The sequence below is a fragment of the Typopeltis vanoorti genome, chromosome 1 (assembly GCF_054136105.1).
Source record: "Typopeltis vanoorti isolate ZY-2024b chromosome 1, IOZ_Tvanoo_1.0, whole genome shotgun sequence".
NCBI classification, from domain to species: Eukaryota; Metazoa; Arthropoda; class Arachnida; order Uropygi; family Thelyphonidae; genus Typopeltis; species Typopeltis vanoorti.
The window spans coordinates 41,756,710-41,782,762 of record NC_143549.1 but is presented as its reverse complement, the minus strand read 5'-3'; the positions used below and the strand labels follow the sequence as shown (position 1 = coordinate 41,782,762).

General features: G+C 34.2%; 1 protein-coding gene across 1 annotated transcript in view; it reads right to left on the bottom strand.

Moving 5' to 3' along the window:
* Window positions 1-5,662: 5,662 nt before the first annotated feature.
* Window positions 5,663-26,053, bottom strand: part of LOC150109921 (uncharacterized) — a 64,260-nt gene continuing 43,869 nt past the window's right edge. The window contains exons 9-11 of the mRNA XM_090415863.1: window positions 22,839-23,170; window positions 13,804-13,927; window positions 5,663-8,399 (exon numbers count right to left, since the gene is read on the bottom strand). Coding sequence (XP_090271989.1) covers window positions 8,171-8,399; window positions 13,804-13,927; window positions 22,839-23,170 — 685 coding nt within the window. The 3' untranslated portion in view covers window positions 5,663-8,170. The remainder of the gene's footprint in view (window positions 8,400-13,803; window positions 13,928-22,838; window positions 23,171-26,053) is intronic.

Below are 26,053 nucleotides of genomic sequence, written 5' to 3'. Positions count from 1 at the left end.
ACGCACATCATCTTTCGTATAAGCTAAAAGTTCCACTTTCAGACATTATTCAGTGTCCAGCCGATTTTCCTGCCAAGTCTCGAACTCTGTACGAATTTCTTTGTTCATAAATTCCGCTGGAAATATGATTTTTCGGGGATGACTCCACGATAATCCAGAGAATCAGATGTGTGAAACTTATCAGGAAAAAACCTTTATGAAGTTTTGGGAGATCAAACATGGCTGGCAGTTTCCTAAGAGCAACACTAATGTAGGAAAAACTGTCAAGAAATATGATGTTTAATGGGTCATAATGGATAGCAAGTATCTTCAATCCATCAAACACTACATGGAGTTGGAAATCTTTTGAAAAAAGATATTCCAAAATAAAGTACCCGTCAAAACCACAAAAATTGTGTGCAATCACATGGACATTTTCGTATTTTGATTTGACAGTACAGAGGATCCTATCGTCATGTCCCCGTTTCATGATATTCTTGACAGAAAACAACTCATCTAGAAACTGACCCACACAGTTTTCACCCCAGAGATCATGTTCGTGACTACCAATATCAGCTATACATAAGACTGGTACATGACAATGATTTTTTGCTATTGTTTCTGTGTCAAAAAAATCATAGAAATCTGCTTATTTGAGACCTCTGATTTTTGCACAAAGCACATCTGTTTTGGGTGAACTAATTTGCAGTGGGTGCAGAAATTTTCAGGTGGACAGATGTGGCTTTTATCTGTAGAGAAAGTAGCCAAACATTGTGTGCAATGATGGTGTTTTGAACAAATATTATTTTGTATGTGCAAATTCAAACATTCGTTGCCATAGAAAAATCTATTGCATGACTTGCACAAAAGAAGGTCCCACACACTATGACTGGCGTTTGTGCAACAGCGGATACACACATTTTGGCATCTATGCATTTGCAATTTGATAGATTATTTGAATGTTTTAAAAAAACTGGGGCAATAATAGTTATCCCCAAACAGAGCTGGCATATTACGCACAAAATCATAATGAGAGTTGCAGTATAAAAGATAAATCTGTTTACTTGCATTTGCTTCCCCGAAACACCACAGAAAAATCAGCATCTGCCAAAAAAATTACAATTTGGTATTCCGGAGTCAAATGCTTTTGAAAGAGATTTGCTTCTGGAATACCTCAAAGAAGTAAGCGGAAAACCTGCAATTTTCTGGAGAGTTAAAGCCCTCTTTGTTTGTGACTTTTTACAATCTAACTGCACTTGTCTGTATGTTTGGGCATCATCAATGTGTATAGAAACACCCAGAACAAGTGCTCAGGCCATGCAATGATTGTCTTTGTTGGTAATTTCTACAATAGCTTTTTTATTTTCACAAATTCATCCAGGCTAAGCAGCGTTCTTATTTTAACATTGGTTCTTCTACCACCATTGTTACAGATGTTAATCAGTATGACATCAATAACAAGATCATTTACCAAAAGAAACTCACATTTCGATTGGGCGACAGCATAAAAAACATCAACTATCCTTTGGATAGTTAGTTCAGAAAGCAACATGAATGGTAAGTTAATGTTGCTTTCTAAACTGGATGCACCAATGCCCAACCAAACGTGAGAAAAAGTCCCTGAATTCGATAAACGCTGAATGATCTCATTAAGCATATCTCAAAATATTTCAAAAAACACTCAGGTGAAAAGTTCAAGGTCACGAAATCGTATTTGATACTCCAATTGATGGGTTTGATACTTGATAGAATTTTGTGATCGGGCCACTGGAACAGTATAAAAGTCCCTGTAGAGTGAGGGTTCAATAGTAGAAGTAGAGAGTTTAGTTTCACATCCAGAATACATGTAAATTATATAATTTTTTTGGGAGGGGGGGCGCGAATTCCTCCAGCCACACCAGCGATTATTACATGAGGATTAACACCACGTCCTGTGCTTTGTTCATTTTCGTCTGCCAAATCAACCTCTACAAAAATGAGGTGATGATCAAAAATATTCCCATCACCATCAACAAAATGAATAATGGATGATTGCTATAAAAAAAATGCTTTCTAGATTTCAGAAATATCGTTTAGAAATAAAAAATCATAAGGTGATTTTGCAATTTCGACACTACATGAGGCTTTCACTAATACAGTTTTACTAAATATCAGCCCTCACAAATTTTCCCAAAAGTCCTAACAACCAAAAAACAAATAAACAAATAAATAAATAAAAAAAATAAATAAATGTTTTATGGACATTTCACGAAACAGTTTGAAGCATTTTCATGAAATGTTACTCACCATAATGTTTTTTGCAATTTCGACACTATACGATGGTTTCACTAACCCAATATTACTAAATAACCACAATCAATATCTTTTCCCAATCAATATATATATATATATATATATATATATATATATATATATATATATATATATATATATATATATATATATATATATATATATATATATATATATATATATATATATATATATATATATATATATATATATAATGACTTATGGTATTTCACTTAACACAAAACAGATTGAAAATTATGAACATGCTTTTTAATTTTCCATTGCAAAAACCACATTATAACTTTATAGAGAAAATTCACTAATGTAGTCACTAAAAATTCAACTAATCTTTAAATTTTCAAATGACATTGCTATAAAAATGACATAAAATTAACTTACCTTTTCTCCAGAAAAATTCATTTTGGAACTACAAAGTTCTGAATGCATACAATTATTACAAACACTAGAAAAATGGAAGCAGCAAGCCCATAGTCTATTTATAAAAAATCAGAACCAATGGTAAACCAATAACGACAACATGTGACAATGAATAACTTAGTTAACTTAGTTCTCATCAATCACACAAGGTCAAATTGCTAACCTTTGCTACCCAAAATTAGTGTAAACATTTAGTCACAATAGAAAGCATGAGTAATACATAATCCTGGGAAAATTTACCTTTGAAGAAACTGCGATATGTTTATGAAAGGAAGTAATTCGAATAACTTAGTTCTCATGAACAAATCAGGTCAATTGCAAACCTTTGCCACCCAAAAATAGTATAAACGTTTAGTCACAACAGGAATCTTGAGTAATACATAATCCTGGGAAAATTTACCTTTGAAGAAACTGCGATGATAATTTATTTGTCAAATGTCTACCTAATGTTCCCAATCTCTGAACGATGACTGACTGACCGGATATGAGTCACTCAGTTATCTACAAACAAGTCTAATGAAAATTAACAGTGTGGGAAAATAATTCACACACAATTTATTTATTTATTTTACTCGGTTATTCTGGTTATAATATGTAGTTAACTGAATTTTAAAAGTAAAATACAAAAACAAATCCACATTGAGAGATGGGAAATTACTGATCATTGGTGGATAAATTAGCCACAAAAAGACAAGTGTTGTGAATATATGTTAGCACCAGTAACCTATAATGAAAAGGCAACTGCATTTTCAGACTTGAATATATGTTAAAAACCAAATATTTGGAATTTTCAGGAAACCTGGATAGTACCAAGATGTTCCCATTCTGGAAAGAAATGTAAGTTAATTTTTTTTAACTTAAACATAACAATTGATAATTGTAATTTCAATAATCACTGCTCGTATGTTTTGGTAAGCGTAATTCTAATACCGAATAGTTTTTTATGCATTGGTGATGTCTGTAAATTCCTATTTCTGCATATTGCATTGTAAATAATATCTATGAAATGAATATGTAAACTTAAAAGAACAAACAGTGTCATTGATGTGTTATGTATATTTAAGTAAGATCACTTTGGAAATTGCAGTGAATTCACACACCATTTGTTTATTAATTTATTTATTTATTGAACTTTAAGATCTTAATTTTAGACAAATCAAAATATTCGGATGAATTATGAATAAAATATGAACTTGAATTAGAATATGAATATAGAAGAAAATACGGATGAGCTATGAAAAAAAAACGTGTGTGTTTAAGGGACACCAGTATATAATTAAATTATTCAGAAAAGCTCGAAACACTGGCGCCATCACGAATTTCTCTCAGAATTCCCACCTTTAACAGGAAAGAAATATCCCAAAATGTATTGGAAAATTAGTACAGCCATCTATAGAAGAAAAAAAAACTGCATGTTTGAGTACATCAACATATCATTAAATTCAAACATTCATGTCACGATTCCTTATCTTATCTTGATCTTGTCAGAAGTGTCCCACCAATCACGACACGATTCCTTATCCACTAATATATCTCCCTTTTCCATTCAAATCAATAATTTACAACTAACAAATGACGTCACTTATTTACAAATAACAAATGATATCACTTATCTCCATCTGATAACAACACACACCCACGTTACGATTCCTTATCTTATCTTGATCTTGATCTTGTGAAGTGCCCCACCAATCACAACACGAATCCTTACCTCTGCCATCACCCATAATTCCATACGCGAACCAAAATACAAGAACTCACATCACTGACACATATGCCCCCAGGGAAATTCCTAACATTCCAATCGCTTGACGGCACGCACACAATGACGTCATCAAATGAATAACCAATCACATCACGATTCCTTATCTTATCTTGATCTTGTTGAAAGTGGCTCCCATACTACTAATGTATGAAATTAATTTGCGATGTGCAATATTGACAACTTTCATCTGAAGCATTTCTGTTATGTTTACTCCTATGAAACTGCAATTACTCTTATTTTCTTAAAAGAACGTGTACTTGGATAAATTTCTCATCACCATCTTATCAAGGAACTGTAACCTAGTAGATTATTTTTATATTTCAATGCATATTTATTACTTAACGACCTTTTTAGAATGATAAGACCCTCAGTTACAAAAGCATCACCCGATTATCCTTAACATATACATAGACACGTGTAATATTTTTCATGGAATAAATCAGTACTTTTTGAAGTGAGAGAGTAACATAAAATGATAATTATTTTTCATGATTTGATTTCATATCACACAAGTTATTGTGATGTATTATTCTCAAAATAAGGCTTCTGTTTCAACAATGAAACTTTGATTCAAGTTAATCCCCCCCCCCCTTCTTTGGTCTGGTTGATAATGTCAGGTACTGTATATTATACCTGTAGATGTTTTGTCTGTACTCTCTCTGTTTTTGGAAAGTTACCTAGAGGGTGGAAAGGGGGGGGGGGGATTGATCCCAATCTGTTTCCAGTCAAATGTCACTGCATAGAAAATCATAAACGATTTTCTACACAACTTTTTTTTTGCGTAGAAAATCGTAAACGATTTTCTACGCAAAAAAAAATTTTCTAAAGTAATCGTACTTTAGAAACATTCTTTCTTTACTAAGAAAATTTCTTCGATGTGGAAACTGAGCGATGTCCTCCTTTTGCTGAAAGACAAACCTTTCTAATGAGCGAGAATCTTCTATATTTTTCAGCTGAAGTCACATGGTCTGTAGAATTTCTGTCTGGACAGTTCGATTTTTCATCCCGAAAGATACATAAACCAGCCAGGAACATACATTAAGAGGGCAGACAAGATGATATGAGATTTACAGTATCAAGTGTTAGTTAATCTTTTTAAATTAATCAAATCCTTTGAAAATTTGACACGTGTACATGTAACGTACAGTGCAAGAAATTATTCATTTATTAGGAAACAAATTTCACATATTCAATCGTTTCACAGGTGATTTTATTTATAAAACATTTTCACATATACATAAAAATGCTATATATCGGCATTGTAGTGAAGGCAAAGTACTATTGTTTATTTGGACAAACAAATTCTTTAAATGTGCTAATTTACATTTTTTTTTACTAATTTTTCAAATGTTCTAATAACCGGTTAATAATACTCGAAATATATTTTTACACAAAACTACATTACATAATGAAATCGTCGTCACCTTTCTTGCAACTTTAAAAGTTTAGTTTAAATTGCACATAATCCAGCCTTATATAGTAAAAACAAATCATGCAGCAAACATAGATTTTTTTCTTTCCTTTTTAGAAAACTTATTTTTGTGAATAATTGAAGAGTGATAATTTTTAAAGAATTTTGTGTGTGTGTGTGTGTGTGTGTGTGTGTGTGTGTGTGTGTGTGTGTGTGTGTGTGTGTGTGTGTGTGTGTGTGTGTGTGTGTGTGTTCATTTATAAAATACTACGCATTCTGTTTTATTATCTGTTCGTTAAGAATGCTCGCACGATTTCATCTGATGTGGAAATATCTGATCTCAGAGAAACAGAAATAGAAAGGCTTTCTCCAGGAAACTCACGTTTTTATTATAGCAAAATGAATCCACTTTGAATGATATAACACGTTTTTCTCATAACTTTAAGTGTAGCAACATGTAAAGTTAACTACAAACAATACCATCCAGAAATCTAATATTTTTTGCCTTAAGGGAATATTTAGCGATAAAACGAATTCTTATTTTATAAATAACATTCAAAACTTGTTCTAAAAATGATCTTGCACATTTAAAATATTAAGGGATGCGTTTTCATTTAAATTTAAGAACGTTAATTTTATTAAATTATAAAATTAATATTAATTTAATAAGAGTGTCTAGAGAATGAATTCTTTTTTTCATTATTATTATTATTATTTAGAATTATGTTTGAATTATTCTCCACGTCACTAAGAATCTCTGACTCCATGCCTTCCCTAGTCTTTCATCAGAAGGAAATCTAAAGAAATCTGAATAGCTAAGACACCAATGCCCAAGAATTAACACCTATCCTATACGGCGTTTCAATCATATTGGCATGACAGCAAACCTATTACAGCACATTCAAGAAATAAGGTATTAAAAAGTATCACCAATCTCATTATTTCTATGGGAAAGCGAATAACACGATAGATGATAGGATTTAAAAAAAAACTACACTTATCTCGAGATTATTACATGTCAATATTCGATTATATTCTTCGCTTATATTTTTAAACCTCGAGGACATGTAGAATACAAGCACATTTGATGGTCCATCTTTCCTAAGAATGCCACCTTTTGAGTATTAATGTTTAAAATTATTAATATAATGTTAGATTTTAGAAAAAAAATACCAACTTAATGTCTTTATGATTAAAAAAGAAAGAAACAAAGAAAGCATACCAAGTTTAACTCCCACTTGCACAATTGTTTCTAAATGGTGTAAACAGTTCAAAGAAATTCGGGATGGCCTTGAAGATGATATCAAAACAGGACAGCCTCCAGCAATCTCGGAAAAATAAGCCGACAAGGCGAATGCTGGGTGGCTAGTGCGTATTAGCAGGCAACAACAAAACAGCACACACACCTGTGAACTCCCCCCCCCATTTTTTTTTTTTTTGTTTTTTCAACCTACTATTAGCGTCATCTTTCAAAGGAAAATAAGAAGGTTAAAGAAAGACAAGAGACAACTGATGCGACGACCAGTAGATGATTTTTTTAAATAATAAATTAGAAAGAATAACACTCACTTGAAATTAACTATTGTATTAGCATTATGCTAAATTGTATTAGTTTCTTATAAAAAATTAATTTCTTACAATGTTATAAAAATAATTGTCATTAGATGCTTTGGGATTTGTTAGTATACTAACTAAAGTTTATGAAACAATAAATTGAAACAGAAAAGCTTATGAATTGGTAAATGTCTGGTCAGCTCGTGTTTTACAGCTCGAGACGATTGTTGGGATTATCTGAAAGGGCCAAATGTTAAAAAAGAAATATGAAGCATGCAGATATTAAACAAGAAGTAGCAAACGCTTATCAGACAAGAGTAGATGAGATGAGTAAAATGTAAACAACTAGGGCAACTTGACTCTTCTTAAATTTGCTGTTGCTGGATAGCAATAAGTGAAGTATGGAAATATATTTCAGAAAAGAGAAACTTGATTTTCTTTAAAAAAATAAAATAAAATAAAAATAAAACAGTATTTAATCAAACGATATATTTAAACTTTGGCAATTATTTCGTAAGTCTTTCAAAGCTTCCGTTTTGTGACTATGTTTATATTTTGTTTCATACATGAATACTTTTTAAAAGTAAAAAAACGTAAGCATTACAAAAGTTTGGGATATTTTCTTTCAACATTTAAGAATAAAACTCTTAATTACAACATATACATATACATAATTAATCACATATATAAATTACCATTCTTTTCTTTTATATATATATAAAAAAAAACTCTTACATTTCTACAAGAAAGTGTTTGGACAGAATAAAAATTAATAATATGATCAGACAGTTTTGTACATTCAACTTTGCACAACCACAAGTTTCATCCGTGAAATCCCGACAAGTTGTGGTAAGTTCAGTTTTGACATCATGCAACAATGAATTTGCTACATTTTCTCTTGAAGGACCACAGATTTCTCGAACACTGTCGAAGACACACCTTCTATATTTCACAGAAGCACTAAAACAAAGAAAAAATAAATAAAATAATATAAAAAAGAAGAGAAAGAGAGAGAATGAGAGAGAGAGAGAGAGAGAGAGAGAGAGATTTCAGTTCATATGAAAGTGCCCGAAACTTATTTTTATTCATGGAATGTGATATCAATTTCTATGAAATAGTTTTAAGTAATAATAAAGGGAAATCTGTCGTTTATTCAATTGGATAGAAATTGGTATTTTATGCTTTGAATAAAGTAATTAACAAACCGTAACATTTTGGGATTATTTCTTCATAAATGTAATTACTGAAAGTTTCCGTCAGGTGAACATTGTCAGGTGAATTTATTTCCATGTTTCTTGCATCAAGTATTCATCATTTGATATCACAAAAGTAATTATTAATTCCATCAATTACCGCCCACATTTTTTTTAGATTTTTTTTTTTTTTTACATTTTTGCCTTTTTAATAGCATGCTTTGTATAATGCATTTGACCTGAAAAATTCCGAATATATTATTATTATTATTATTATTATTATTATTAAGAGAGACCTCCAGGGAGTCAGGGACTTATCGAGGAAGACCACGTACCACTCGCACCAACTGTTATACTTGTTCTTGAGGAAAATTTTTAGAAATATCTCTAAAATTTTCCTTCCGACGATACATCATTCTAGAATCTAGATGATGCAACGTCGGGAAGAAAATTATACTGATTATAATTTAGAAAAGGGAATTACTTTTCTTCAAACATCACCGCTATCATAGGAATAAAAAGACTGCTGTAGCAAAAAAAAAAAAAAAAAAAGCGAAACGGAATACAAATAGATGAAGTAAAAAAGTAATTAATAAAAAATATTATTAAAGCTAGTAGGACGTACAGAAATTGAGCCAGTAAGATATTTTAAGACTATTGTATAGTACGAAAAAAGTCATTTAGGGTACGTTACGCCCGTAATGCTGCTTAAGCAAATTAAGATTTACACGAAGATATTTATAAAATTTTCAGACTTATTTTAAAATAATTTTTAAAATAAGTCTGAAAATTATGAAAGCATTTAGTTTCCATAATTTTATCTTAACAAGTTGAAGTTCCAAAACATGGAAAATTACTTCCCCCCCCCCCCCCCCGTTGACTACACTATTATTAACGCTTCCAAGGCTTCACCAGAGGAGGGTGCACTACCCCTAACCGCCCGTCTCCACTATACACGACAAAGCTATTTATAGAATTTTCAGAAAAGTTTGAAGAGCCCGATTTGCTTGTATGTATGGGCGGAAAAAAAAAAAAAACCGACCCGAGGGCAAAAAAAAAACAAAAAACTGCTGTCTTCGTTATGAGATCGGCTAACTCTCAGTTATTTTTTTTCCTTTTTTTTTTATAAAGCACATATAAAAATTCCTCTCGTCATAACGAGAATTGAATTCAAAATTTTTCAATCGAAAGGTTCCATCACTCTTCCACTTGTTCTACGAACTTATGTTCACTACTACATCATTAGCTAACTATTTCATGAATATTTTATTAATATTCCAAAAGAGAAATTCCCACTTTTCTTCGTTTTTAAGGATATCTGACAATGTAATAATTTATTATTTTCATGATACATACGTTGAGTGATGTGACATTTATTTTTTTTTTTTTTGCTTATATAATTTAACTTCTAATTTTTGATAAGAGAATTTTAAAATAAGAAGTCTCTTAGAAAAGAAAAAAATTCTTATCTTTTCAAAAAAAAATTAATTTTAGAATCTTTTAAAGCTTTTAATTTTTATTATCTATAATTAAAACGTGTTATTAATTTTTAATCTCAACTGAAAAACATATTTTAAACTACTGATGCAGTTTTGCGAATTGTGACCAAATAAATCTGCTTCTAATTTTGAAGGTAATCTACTTTCAACTTTCAAAAAAAAAAAAAAAAAAAAAAAACAGGAAGCGGAACAAGAAATCGTGCATGAAACGTGCTTTGCATATCATTACTCAATAGAGACTGAACTTCGTACGTGTACCGGACGACAGCTGTTGGCTACATAAACTGTAGCAATTTATAATAATATATAAATAAATTTTCACATTTGACGTCCGTAGATGCCGTATGGTCACTGCCGTACCTCATATGGTTTTGGCAATGATGTCTTCTGCTAGAATAAGTGGTAGGTCGCAGATTCCCTTTCCACACAAAGTTTGTAGGACAATCACATACATCCATGCCCACGGCGGGATTCGTACCCGCAGCATCTTTGGAGAGCGGACACGCTAACCACTTTATGCATCGCAAAATAGTAGCTGCATTAAAAATTTCAATGTCATTAAGCAGTGATCCCATACTTTTTTGTTTTAAATATATGATTTGATTTAGATATGCTATATACAAGAAGAATGCTAGCATGGGATATTTTTTGTAAAGATATTTCATATAGTTTTTTTTTTTTGAGTTGTAATTCGTTGAACCATAGTATTATATATCAGCGAATTATAATTTTTACGAATAATATTTATTCAAAAACTCTTTTATATTTAATGTATGTTAATTTATAACACTCTGTTTACGAAAAATTGCAGGAAAAGTAACCAGTCGATAGGAAAATAATTACATTTGAATACTGATTTTGTATATGAGATAAGGTCAGTTGCAGTAACACTTAGAAATGAGGACTATTAACAAAAAATAAAAATAAATAAATAAAAATGAAGAAAGAAAAGACCGCTATCTTTCTCTCAACTACCATTACCACCTTGACCTGCTTTTTTGCGGTTCGTTGGCGTTTCCTAAGGGGCCGTGTAAGGGAGAGGATCCCCTCCCTACCGATACCAAACGCAAACCATTTTAAGCCAAGTTAGAGCAAGTATTTTTATTTATTCGTTTTCCTGGCTGCAGGCAATGATATGTTTACCAGCACTGTTTTCCATAAAATAACATAAATTCAGTTTTTATAATTAACGACATTACCGATTATTATTATGAGCATCATTTATTTCCCAAAATTAGCAATATTTTAAATTTAAAAAATTTCATTTTTTTTTTCATTTTAAATTTACACGCGGGTATATTTACATTGCGCGTTAAAATTCCAGTAAAACATCCGTTAATAAAGCTTATTAACGGGTGTTAAAAGTATTTATTGAAAACTGACGAGTTTGAACCTGACAAAAATTCAGAATACTGTATATTGACTGATTTTTTCACTTTCAGTTAATTAAGTTATATCTGCCGTTACGAAATCAATTGCCTAATTCTCTCCTCGCGATCTTTTGTCTGCATTTCTTTATTAAGAAGATTCGTATGGTGCTGCACATGTAATTTGAAATATCCGAGATTAGAAATTAAGACATTTTTTAAGCCCCAGCAACAGACCCATTGACGTGTATAGATAGTTCAGTGATCGGATAATCTCAAAGGTTGTCTGGAAATTTCGCTTGTTTTTCTGTTTTGATGTATTTGAAGGACAGATAGCGTTTAAAGTATCTATCCTAATGCTATCCGACACACACACACACACACACACACACACACACACACACACACACACACACACACACACACACACACACACACACACACACACACACACACACACACACACACACACACATATCGCAAGAAGTGATGAAATTTCTAGAGGCACACGTGAATTTCTGTGGAGTTCAAAAATATAAAATAACACGTCTTATGCTGCTGTTATACCTTTACCAATGTTTCTACTTTGTTTGTTTGATATAGATTTTGCTACAGAGTTAACAGAAAGATAAAATTAATCGTACTGGAACTGTTTCTGAAACTGTGCGTAAATTATATTTAATATAAGCAGGTAAAGTGCTAGAGAACACACAAATAATGAGACAAAAATGCTATTAGATGGCAGTAGACGTAATGTAAATTGCGTGGTTAGTAGATTACGTAACTTATGCAGTGCCCAAGATCCTCCAGCAATGAGTCCTTGGCAGCCGTGAATGTGTTATGTAATAATACTTTTATTCATTATTGTGCAGAATATATGGAAACATTCAGATAGTGGTCACCAGATGGCAACACTTTCTACCCATCTTTTAGCATATGTAAATCGATCTAAACAATTGTATGAAGTGTTTAGTACCAATAAGTTGTAAATAGTACCAATAAGTTAAATTTCACAAATTAATGGAAGAAATCGTCGAGGAGGAACAAGCTGGTTTCAGACCCACAAGATCTACAATTGATCAAATCTTCACACTTAATATTATAGCAGAAATGTACTGGGAACACAATCTACTACTGTACTGCAGCTTCATTGACTTTAAACAAACCTTTGATTAAATTCCATAGACAGAGACAAACTGATCAGCATCATAAACTTTAAATCAATGTATTCCGAATTACTGACCTTCATTTCAAGCTTTTTACAAAGACACAAAAGCACTTGTCAAATTTAATAATATAAGCACAGAAGAATTTAAGATAGAAAAAGGAATCATGCAGGGGGTGCCCACTCTCACCGCACTTATTCAACATATACCAAAAGGAAATGTGCAAATAAATCTCCAATGAACCAGGGATAAATATAAATGGGAGAAACATCAACCCCATCAAATATGCAGATGATATAGTAATCCTGGCAGTATCCAAGTTACAATTAGAAAAAACAGTCCAGCTTCTAAATGAAGCTTGTAAAAACTTTGGAATTAGGATCAACAGCAATAAGACCAAAATAATGATAATAGGAAGAGAAGTTGAAACACCTCAATAACCCTGAAGAACCAAACCCTAGTGCAAGTAAAATCCTTTCTCTACTTAGGAAGCACCATTGCACACAATTTAGACATCACTGAAACAGTAAAACACAGAATTAACATTGGATGGTCGAACATGAATAAATTAAATAAAATATAACAATAACAACTCTCGAAACATCTTCAAATCTAACAATTCAAAGCCATGATCAGCCCTACAACAACATATGGAAGTGAGTCATTACAACTCACTAAGAAGGAAATACTCAAAATAAGTGCATTCAAGGGGAAGTGCCTACGAAAAATAAACAAAACACATTAGACTGAACATAAAACTACAGAACAAGTAAAGCATGAACTCAACTACCAGGTCAACCTCACAGACATTATTCTTCAGCAACGGCTCCGATGGTTTCGGCATGTCCAGAGAATGCCTCCTTACAGACCTCCAAACATCATACTCAATGGAAGAACAGAAAAACAGCGCCCACCCGGAAGAATGAGGAAAAGTTGGCTCAGATCCTTAAAAGAAAGAGGCAAATACCCCAACTTCATTGCTGTGTTCGAGAAGACTAGAAATAGAACCATTTGAAGATAGATTGTACAAAGAGGACCCTCAACTCGTCACCAGACAGATGAGATGAAGCAGAAGAGGTTAAATTGACGCCATGTTTCGACCACTTCCTTTCTTTTTTAATTTATTTTGACTTACTTACCAACACGTTCTTGTACGCCTTTTGTCAGCATCCGGTTCATTTCGTGCAGCATTACTTCTTTCAGTTCTCCAAATTCGTATACAGGCATCATATCTACTTTGGACATTGCTGGTACATCTGGTATCTGTATTAAGAAGAGACAAAGCATAAATTCGTTGGAAAGGCTTATGTGTTGACAACACATATTAATTTATTTTCCCGATTACAACACAGAATGATAAGAGAATATTTATTAACTTATTAGCTGATATTTCACTGGTATTGTATCTAGCATCTTCAGAGAACAAGAACAGTTTGTCACAGTTCACGAAACAACAACAACAACAACAATTTGGTGTAATAGTGGGACAAGTTTAAAAAATTGTAATGGACAACACAAGGAACGAAAGTCCTAATTGGCGCACCATCTATGTTATTAAAAGAGAGAAAAACAAATATTAATTAGATCTTAAAATGACTTGTCTCCCAGGTTTTTGGTAAATTTATGCAGTCATACTTGTCGAAGTTTGGAGTATGTTTCAAAGTTGATACAAAGTAAGAGATTGTTGTTGATTCCAAAAACAATCTCTCTCTCTCTCTCTCTGACTTATAATGACTTCTGTGTACCACTTTTGTTTTCTTCCATTTGATCTTCTGCGAAGGGATGGTCTGCTAGATCCGACTTGCCATGCCGGGTGTATATTTTTATGTTCACCAAGGCAGATGTCAACAGTTCTTTCTATCTGTCCATAGTAAACCAGGTCACAAGATCAGGGCATTTCATAAACTCCTGGATGTGATAAAGAAGCGAGTTTTTCCTTAGGTGAACGGATGAGAGTTGCTAATTTGACATATGGTTTAAATAAGGTGCGTAGCGGATATTTATTAAGCACTGTATATATCTTTTCAGATGTGCCTTGAATGTATGGGATGGTAATAACAGTTTTTGCAGTAGTCTTGTGTGATAGACAATGAAGGGGATTTCTGAGAAGAAAATTAGTACAGTATTTTTTCTATCCTATGGTTATTGTAGCAAGTGGCTAACAAAGTGTGACGCAAGTGAGTGAATGAGTGAATTCAGCGGTGAGAGCATTGTCATTGGAACATATAGCTATAACTCCGTGAATTAGTGATTTGAGAATACCATAGTTGAGCTGAATGATGGTGTGACTGTTTGTGCAAATATCTCCTTGTATATGTGGGTTTTCTATAAACTGAAGAAGAGAGTCACCACTCTCAAACCAGTGGTTTGGTTATGCTATGTTGATGATGTGTTTGCCGTTTATGGTCCAGACACACTGGATACATTTTTAGTGCATTTAAATAGCCAACTCTCTAAACTCCACTTCACAATGGAACAGAAAACCTGTGATGCCTACCCTTCCTAGACACACTAATCACACGGCTTCCTGATGGTTTTGTTTATAGAAAACCTACATACAAGCAAATATTTACACAAACAGTCACACCAGTAATGAGCTCAACAATACGGTATCCTAAAAACACTAATTTATAGAGCTAGAACTATCTGTTCCAATGGCAATCCAGTACTGTTATCACCTGATAGAGAAGAACGTAGAGGGTTAGGAAGAAGGTCCAAAATCTATTAACATTTCAGTTGTTATTTTTTGTAAACTCATGGCCTATAATGAGCAATGCTATGATCTTAATTCAGCTACTTATTAAAAACTTTAATAATTTAAAAAGAAATTCCAAATTTCAGCTATTCTGAAAATAATATTACATAAATTATGTCCTTCGTTTAAGTGCTTAACCCTCAATTGAACTCAAAAAGCTAGATGACTTTTCCTTTTCTCTGTCCAACGCGCTGCATGATTTGGCAATCAAAAGGGGAAGTTTCCAGAATGTTTGCAAAATGGGAGAAGTTAATTAACACTACATCCCTATCTTATCTTCCTTTCGTCATATTCTTCAATGGTCTAGAATAGCCAAGTAACTCGGCATCTAAAAACGTGATTACTTGTTATGATATGGCTGTTAATCCTATTTGCATTACATGTATTTGTAAATTACGTATACTCTTCTGTCAAGTGTTCCTGTTTTTCAGAATGAAAAATCCGAGATTTTAAGAAAAAAACAAAAACATCCATCTCTATATAAAAATAGCTAACCTATCTTCAAATAAAAAGTTCCGAGAAAGGTTCTTCTTCGTGTTCTAGACGAAATTCGAACCCAGGTCTTTCCAGTTAAACTGCATCGCTGATATTGATTGAGCCATGAAGGCTCTGAGGGGTAGAGGGGCAGAAAAAGTTTGGTAAACACCTATAACAAAAATGATATTAAAGCAACTGATACAACTACAAGAAAGAACATATCTTAAAAATCTTTAATCCCCATATTTCATCAAATTGTAATAATTTGTTATATTTCTTATTTGATATAAATGATGACATGTCAGAGATTTTGAAGAAATTCAAAGCCTTCATCAAGTTTTTCATACTGCAAAAAAAGTCTGCAACTGAGATTCACCAAACTTTGTGTGAGACTTTAGGGGAGTATGCCTAGCATATCCAACAGTTGCGATGTGTGGCTAAATTTAAAACTGGATATCCTGAGACAACAGATGCTCCAGGTCAGGAATATCTTCCACAACGATTACACTTGAAAAAATCGATGCAGTGCATGCTATGATCCTTGCTGATAGATGGATACCAGCCAGAAACATTGCAAAGACTGGGGATATTCAGGAAATGAGTTGGGATCATTATCTGGACCACCACCATCTGTACATGTAGAACTCTCAGCGAAGTGAGTCCCCAAATGTTTGAAAACTGACCAAAATGAGAGAACGTGTGCTGTCATCTCAAGGAATTTTGGGTCATTTTGAGAACATTTGGGGACTCACTTCGCTGAGAGCTCTACATGTCCAGATGGTGGTGGTCCAGATAATGATCCCAACTCATTTTCTGAATAATACCCGGTCTTTGCAATGTTTCTGACTGGTATCCATTTATCAGCAAGGATCATTGTTGATAGATGGATTGTTGACTCGTATTGTGGCTGTTGATGAAACTTGGCTTCATCACTATGAACCAGTCAATACAGTGGAGACACAAAGGTTCTCCAGGGCCAAAGAAGTTCCCAAGCCAAAAGTCAACAGGAAAGATTCTTGCCATTTTTTGGGGGGGTGGGGGATATGGAGGTGTAATCCTTACCAAGTACCCAAAAAGTGAAACTACTGCTGTAACATTTCTTCCAGCGACTTCATGAAAAATTGGTATTGATTAAAAACCTCCATTCTGATCAGCTATTTAGATTTGCGTATGTTTACATAGAGATACAAATGTTTGTGAAAAATTGTGATAATCACCATGAAGGAATTGAGGTAGAACCATGTAAATTACAAATTATTCCACGTATTCTCCACGAAGTTTTATACACTTATTACAACGCTGTTGCATCATTCGCAATCTTCTGAGAAAAACGTCTTTCCCCTTGTTGCATAAACCAGTCCCAGCAGCAGATCTGACTTGAAAATATGTGTAAATTTTGTTCCTTTCAAGTGTTTCTTTAAATTTGGGAATAGGAATAGTTGATGGGCGAGGTCTGGCGAATAGGGTGGGTGAGGCAGATAGTGAAAGCCCAAGTCGTGTATTGTCTGTTGGGTTTGTTTTATGAACAGTGTGAGTAAGCTGATGCGTTGTCCTTCAAAAGCAACACGCCGCTGCTCAGTTTCCAGCGGCGTTTTTCCTTCAGCAGTTCTGAAGGAATTGAAGAAAGTACTGAAATTGACATATTTGGTCTGTAGAGAAACATTTGCATGTTATCTTTTGCTCTCCATGGTACAATTGCATACATACGTCTATATCTGTTTTTTTATTTATTTATTTTTAATTGATTTATATGTTTCTATTAACTTTAAAAGTAAATAGAAAGATAGAAATAAATCCTACAGTGGAGAAGTACTCTTTATAAATGGATTGGTGCATATAAAAGCTCACTCTTTCAAAATTTTGCAGGAAATTGTAAGATCAGATGAAAAAGAAAATAGGAAATATCGGTAATCATTGGAAAGAAACAATCTATTGACGTTTCTTGAAAAGCTGAGGATTGTGATCATCGAAGCAAAACAGTTTCAGGAGAGCTGTTGAAAAGACATAGATCGATGGATAAAGAAGAAGATAAACCTCTGGTTCGATATGTTCGACGATGGATTTTACGGATGTTTACCAGTGAATGTTCTAGTTATTGCATGATTAGAGAAATGATGTATTCAGATGATTGAAGAAAACTTCAATCATCGAAATACTAATACAGGGTTTCTCGAATAAAAATGGAGAATAGAAAGTGTCATCAACATAAAAACTATTAATAGGATTTAAAGTTAGAGAGAAATGATTATAGATGTAAATTAGGAATAGCATAAGTGAAAATACAGAATCTTGGAGTAATTCAGCATTCATAAAGAAATATGATGAGAGGAAGCCATCTACTATGACATATACAAAGAACGACTGGAGAGGATGCTGGCAGTTTAATCACAAAGGACAGGGAGGGAAACCACTAAGTAGTAGCATGCTGAAAAACAAATCAAATTCCTTTGAGATATCAAAAGCAACTACAGGAGTTTCTCTAAACCCTTCCACCCTTGTCCAAAGATGGGTAAGGTTAACAAAAAGGTCAGTTGTATAAAGACAATGGCAGAATCCATATTGATAATCATTAATTAACCGATGTATCTCCAGACAGTGAAGAAAGTAGTTGTTGATGAGCTTCTCCATTACTCTGGATGGTACTGAGTATTGAGGCGAGAGCAAAGATGATAGTTTGATGGCTGGATTTTATCTCCCTTTTTGGACTGGCTGGATAAAGGCAAGTTTTGAGTACAACTGGTGAGATAATATTCTCCATCAAGAGACTTATTGATATCAACACTACTAAAATTGTTCTGATATTATTCTGTCGAAAGATCAGAGAAGGCATGTGGCGAGCAGCTGACGGTGTTGCAGTAAGTGATTTTCCTGAGTCATCTAGATGAGAATTGGAGAAAAAGAATTATTCCAAGTGATTTGTCTTATCTTTGAATGTTGGCGAGATGGAAAAAAGGAAAAAGTGCAGAACTTACGTTCAACAACCTTAATCGAGGGACCAAAAGGTTCGACTACCAGCTAAATAGGAGGCAAGATTATTGTATTTTGACTTTTCGAAGTTTGCTTTGGATTTATTAATTTTTAAACGTCTCCTTGTTTTGGGCTACAGCGATGTAAACTGTGAAATAAGTTGAAGTTTTTGACTTAAACCTGTAGAACATATGCTGAATTTATCATGAAAATATAGAAGAACAGTTTTTAGAGAACCAGGTTTAGGCAAAGATTGGGATTTGCAATGTAACGGGGAATGTAGCCCTCATTCTAGTAAATATTATTTTAGTTATTAGTTCAGACCAGCTGTTTTGACCACGAGAACGAAACCATATTGACGTAGAGATGCCATCAAGTACGAGTTGAAAACTATCTGGAAGGAGATCAATCTGTTGAAAAGGAAATATGGATAAGATTATGGTCGTAGTTGTCAAGAGGAGAGCAAACATCTACAGTGTATTTGGAGGAGAACTGATTAAGAAAAGATCGTCCAGAGTATTGGAAAAATTGATTATTTGTATTTTGATTGGCTGACTAATTTATGTTAGATTATGACCGATAGAAAATTATACTACTTTTTTTTTTCAGCCTGATCTGTGAAATTAGAGAAGGGTATCCAAAATTGCGTTTTCAGAGTTAAAGTGTCCTGGTAAGATAATATCACAATCTAGATAATTAGACTGTATGAAATCAACTTTTAGAGATAAGCAGTAAAAAGAGTGGCATGAATTTCTGAATTAGGAAGGAAATCTCTAGCCAGCGGTGAATCCAAGTTTGACAGTTTTTGGCAAAGACTATCTGATTTAACCAAAAAAAAAATTGCAAAACGCATCATGCAAGATGTCGGGATAGCTGAGGTGGACTGTGTTCCCAGTAGGATGCCAACTGGGAGTTTGGTCAGGAACGGTTTTCAATGCCTTTAAGTGGTTGTGTATATCATTAACGTTTGTACAGACGCTCCTGATGTCGGTGATATAAATGTGAAAATTATTTATCGGATGAAATTTTGATGTTATTTATTTTTGTAGAGGGTATATTTTTTGTTGCTTTTTTGCAATTTTTTGTTGTATTTTTCATGTTTTTATGATTTTTGTTATTTTTATGGGAGATTTTTTTTGCATCCACAGTGATACTAGTGTTTGATTGTCTTTCATGACAGATTTGACACCGAAATCTTAAAGAATAGGGACATGCAACTGAGATAAGGAACTTGTGCACACAACTACAATCAAACTGTGGTCTCGTAAGTGCCTTCTGCACTCAGCTATACTCAGATCCCTGAAAGAACGACCTAACTGAGTAAATAGTGGCAGATAAATTTAATTGCATGTGATTTATGGTTCTCTGTATTATTCATCATTTCAGTATTTATTCAGTATACTTATTCGCAATATTCAGTGTAGTTATTCAGTATTCTCATATAGCTGATTTTCGATCCCAAGGAAAGTTGCACTTTTAAGTTGGCTAGATGGAATAGTTGCATCAATCCTGACATTTTTTGTTACAACCAATCAAAGGGGCCTCCCAGTGCCTACCAGCCGTCGTGTTTTAGGAAGATTCCCATATAGTCAACACCGTCCTGTCTTTATTGAAGTGGGCCCTCAAATCCCAATTACTGAAACTACACCACGTCGGAATTTTGACAAGGCAAACTGGAACAGCTTCTCATCAGAACTAGATGAAAATATGCGCTGGATTCCACCAAAAGCTTGTAACTACCGAAGATTTGTAAAAACAGTAATTTCTACAGCCAAAAAACACATCCCAAAAGGCGCTATAAAAGAATACATGCCTGACTGGAGCGAAACCAGCGAAGTATTTCATAACGACGGACTTCTAGATGTCGCAGATGATCTTATTGACAGCTTAAATGAAGCTAGAAAGAACAAATGGATTGACACCATCGAAAGGCTGAACTTTAAACATTTAGGAAGGCATGGAGCCTCCTTAAAAAGTTGGGTGATAATTCTCATCGTCCCCACGAAAAAGCTGTTGTTAGTGCCAACTGTATTGCCGATCAGATAGTGAATCTATCCAGAGCTAAATCAGGAAAAAAGAAAAAAACCCACACTAAAATAATTAGGAAAAAATTGATCAGGCTTAAAGTAAGTTATTCTGAAGATACCAGTCTATCGAATCCATTTACCAAAGAAGAACTTCTTGCTGCACTCCAGGGAATGAAAACTGGTAAAGCAGCTGGATTTGATAATATTTATCCTGAATTTTTTAAAAACTCTGGACCAAATACAATGGCATGGGTGACCAAATTCTTTTCTAATATTCTACAGAGTGGCAGATTACCAGCAGAATTTAAAAAATCGAAGATAATAGTCATCCTGAAACTTGGAAAGCTCTTTGATAAACCTGAAAGCTATAGACCTATAGCACTGCTCAGTGTCTGTCTTAAACTATTACAAAGATTTTTTTATAATAGAATTAGTACTATTATTATTGACACTCTCCCTCATGAACAGGCCGGTTTTCAGGCTCAGGCGCAGCTGTGAAGATCAAGTTTTGGCCCTAGCGACTCATATAGAATCTGGTTTCAAAAAATGCCTTACAACTGGTGCAGTTTTTATAGTCTTGACGAACGCATATGACATCGTATGAGGGAATGGCATGATCTACACTTAAAATACTGAAATGTAAAAAAAAAAATGACCCATCTGATCAACGCTTTTCATAGATGATGATATGAGCAAGCCAAGAACACTTAACAATGGACTCCCACAAGAGTCAGTTCTGGACCTTATTCTGTTCAATTTGTTATATTTCTGACCTTCTAAGGACAACGTCTAGAAAATTCACATATGCTGATGAGCTATGCATCACATTCCAACACCAGAACTTCTGTACTATTCAGCACATAGTAACTAGTGACTTAGAGGAGCTAAACCACTTCTTTGAGGAGTAGAGTCTTATTCCAAGCACTACCAAGACTGAAACATGCTGTTTCCATTTGAACAATAGCATGGCACGTGACACTAAATGGGAACATACTACCGCACAATTTTCATCAGTTATCTGGGCATAATCCAAGACAGAACTCTCTCCTTTAATAGACATCACTCCAATATTGCTGCCAAACTCAGGACTAGAAATAACATATTGCATAAACTTGCAGGAACAACTTTGGGGCTTGTACTCCCACATTAAGGACATCTGCTCTGGGCCTTGTTTACTCAACTGCTGAATAGTGCATACGATAAATTAATTGATACCGTCCTGAATCAGACAATGCGTATCATTTCTGGAACAATAAAAATTACTCCATCATATTTGGCTACCAATTCTGAGCCACACACAACCGTCACAACTACGATGCTTAGACAACATTATTCGCGAATATAGCAAAATTTGCTGCAATCCATTGCTTCCTATACACTCTGATAATGACAGCTTTACATCACAGAGGCAAAAGTCAAGACATGCGCCTGTTAAAACTGCACCGCGAGTTGTCACTGAGGGCTATAATGCAAAATAGCATGGCAGACGGAATGGATCGCCCAAGTCCCAGTAATCTGGCAGACTGTCTTTAAACCAAACAGCCCTCCATCCAATTTTCGACCTATCTCGGAAAAAATGGACCTCCCTAAATAGGGTTCGCACCAACCATGGTAGGTGCGGAGCTTCCTTGTTTACGTGAGGGATAAGACCCAAACACATTTGTAACTGTGGCGAGGATAACCAAACTATTCAACATTGGACCTGTAACTGACTTTATAATAGTTTCTACAGATACTGTTGATTGGCTATCGAACTTAGACATTTAATTTTAATTTTATGCTTATTACAGTGTCACTTAATTTGTGTGTGTGTGTGTGTGTGTGTGTGTGTGTGTGTGTGTGTGTGTGTGTGTGTGTGTGTGTGTGTGTGTGTGTGTGTGTGTGTGTGTGTGTGTGTGTGTGTGTGTGTGTGTGTTCTTAGCCAAACGCTAAATAAATATTTTCTTACCTTGGTCGTCAGAATGCTGTTGAGGGTTATAAGGATCGTATCTGCCAGGATAGCTTGTTGATCTGTCTCCGAAACTCGGACCATCTGGATAATTTCTTGGATAATTAGAATCGGGATAATTCCTTGGATAGTTCGAGTCGGGATAATTTCTAGGATAACCAGAATCTGGATAGCTGCCACCAGAACTTCCAGAATCTACCCTGTCTGGTGGACACTGCCACGATAATTCTTGAGCTTTGTCCATAAAATATGCTCCTAAATAAAGGTCATCATCTTGACTGCATCGCGTTCGAATTTCGGAGTTAATACAATCACGGAATGATATATAACTCCTGGAAAATAATAAATTGTTAAATAAACAAAATAAAATACAGAAGAATGAAATGATTTTACACAATTCTGACTGGTTACTTTTTTTGAGTTAACATAGCAAAGGTTTCGGACATAAGTATCATTGAAGGAAATGTGATTCGTTTTTATCTTTATGATGTTAAAAAGAGAAGAGGAATTAAAGCATTTTTTTCTTGATGGCATAGAATCTGATTAATGATAATAATATCATCAATCAGATTCTATTAATGTGCGATTTATTGGCGAAAAGGACAGTATGAATTCTAAACATTCAAAAGTGGCTCAAAATATTCACTGTAGGTGAATGTTGTTTTCCCCCATTCAGATGGAAAAGTAGACGCTTAGTAAAAACATCTGAAAAACCATTAAAATTTCATACGAATCATAGATCTTATGATTTTGATGTCAGAGTGGTCAGTTTTAATTTAGTCGGAAGGATATCGTGATATCCTTTGATCGGAAAGAAGACGTGGTTTCGATTCTTGATCATGATTGTGATACGAGGAACCTTTAATAAGACTTTTCAGCTGAAGGATGAATCGACCAGTGATTTTTCATAATGGAGGAAGAATTTTTATTTTGAAAGCAGTCAGGAATTTATCTCGCAAAACATGCAAATCGGCCAAAGAGCGAATCCATTGACATAGTAGACTAGCAATGGTGGAAGACAAGCTATTACATCCCCCCCCCACACACACACCACACCGATTGACAACAATCGAACTTGACTTTCCACATATAAGTTTAAATAACAGTAGCCTTTTTCGTGGCCAAGCTAACGTCTTTATACTTTACTACATATGCCTTTTATCACACAATCATTGAATTCTTAAAGAAGTACTTCAAGTTGTACCTCCAGTTTGGTAAATGTATCTAATAAAATCAAAGCTGTACGATTAGTCTTTCTGATCGTTAATATTGTTATTATTATATTATTATTATTATCTGAGACCTCCTGGGAGTCAAGGACTCGTCGAGGGAGGCTGTAAATTACCCAACTCAGCTATCATACCTTCCCTTAAATTCATTTACACTAGATGCACTCACTACCCCAAGGTCAAATTATTCCACTCACTCACTGCTCTCTGAGCTCTGACCCCTTTCTTGACTGAGAACAACCTTAAATTCCATGGATGCCCCCGTGTTCTCTCCCCGCCTTCCATATAACGAAAAATTTCATCATTTGAAATACTATAACACCCATTCAAAAGTTTATAGACTTCTATCATATCACCCATCTTTCTCCTGTTAACCAGAGTCTGTAATCCTCATACTCGCAATCTGTCCTCATAATCTAAATCCCATAATCCGGATATAATCTTTGTAACTGTTCTTTGCACCCTTTCCACAGCTTCGTTATCACAAATCTGAGCACAGTAATCCAAGTGTGGTCATATCAAAGCCTTATAAAGGGGCAAAATTACTTCCTTATCCTTACATGTCAAGGTTCGCTTCAGCATAGAAATTATCCTCTGAGTTGTATTTGCAACTTTTGCTATGTGACCTTTGAACTTTAAATTCTTATCCACCAATACACCAAGATCCCTTGCCTCTTCAGTTTCTTGTAGCATAACCCCGCTAATATAATATGCCGCTGGATTTCTAATCACGCCAAAGTGCATAACTTTACACTTACTAACATTAAACTGATAGTCATTTTCATTTGCCCAGATTTCCAGTCTATTCAAATCATTTTGTAATTGCTAATTATCAGTAGCATCCCTGATTGCCCTGCCTATCTTCGTATCATCAGCAAACAATTGAAAATCTGATGATAGACCCTGCTTGAAGTCATTAATGTATAGATTGATCAATAATGGCCCAAGGACTGAACCCTGAGGTACACCATTGGTCACCCTTAAATCTGGCAGATTCATACCCACTGTATACCACTTTTTGATATCTGTCTGTTAACCATCCCCTGATCCAAGTCAATAGATTATGTTCCAATCCCATATTCTCCAGTTTACGCAACAGCCTATCGTGTGGTATCCTATCAAATGCCTTATAAAAATCCAACATTATCATAGTGTATTCGTTTCCATTTTCCCAATCAGCCGTAACATTATCATAAAATATGAGCAAATTGCTAAAACATGACCTTCCTTTAGTAAACCCATGCTGTTCCCTGCAGAGTATAGCTTGTTTATCTACCCATTTCTAAATGCGAGTTCTTACTAACTTCTCTAAAATCTTCACTACCACACCAGAAATACTAATAGGTCGGTAGTTAGACACATCAGTTTTTGCATCACCCTTGGGCAATGGAACTATATTACATTCCTTCCATTCCGCTGGTATCATTACTGAGCTGATACTCAAGTTATACAAATGTGTGAAATGCTTAGCCAATTCAGCTGAACATTCCTTTAACAAACGGGCAGATATTCCATCTGTCCCTATTGACAAATTCTTATCCAGGTTATGCAAAAGCTCTTCAATCTCATTTCAATGAACCTCTAATTCTTCATCCAACGTAGGTAGCACTCTGCACCATACTACATACACCTGGTTGATATATCTTAGCAAAGTGAGCACTTAAAGTGGGTTGACATATTCGATAAACAGTGAATTTTCCATACGGTACAGATTTAACAGAAATCTCTCCTTTTTTAAAAAATATGCTCTATATGATGGTTCACAAGAAATAGCAAAGTTTAAGTTCATTATTATTAGCAGAGAATAGTAAATTCGAAATATTTTGAAGTTAAGAAGGCTTCTTGGCAATTCGTATTTCGGTTGGTGATCCTAATTGTAATTGAACATCAGCTACTTTGCAGCATTAAAAGATGCATACAGAATGTCATAATAAAATCATAAGCTAGATCTGAGGATCAGATGATTATTCTTGTATTTTCAAACAC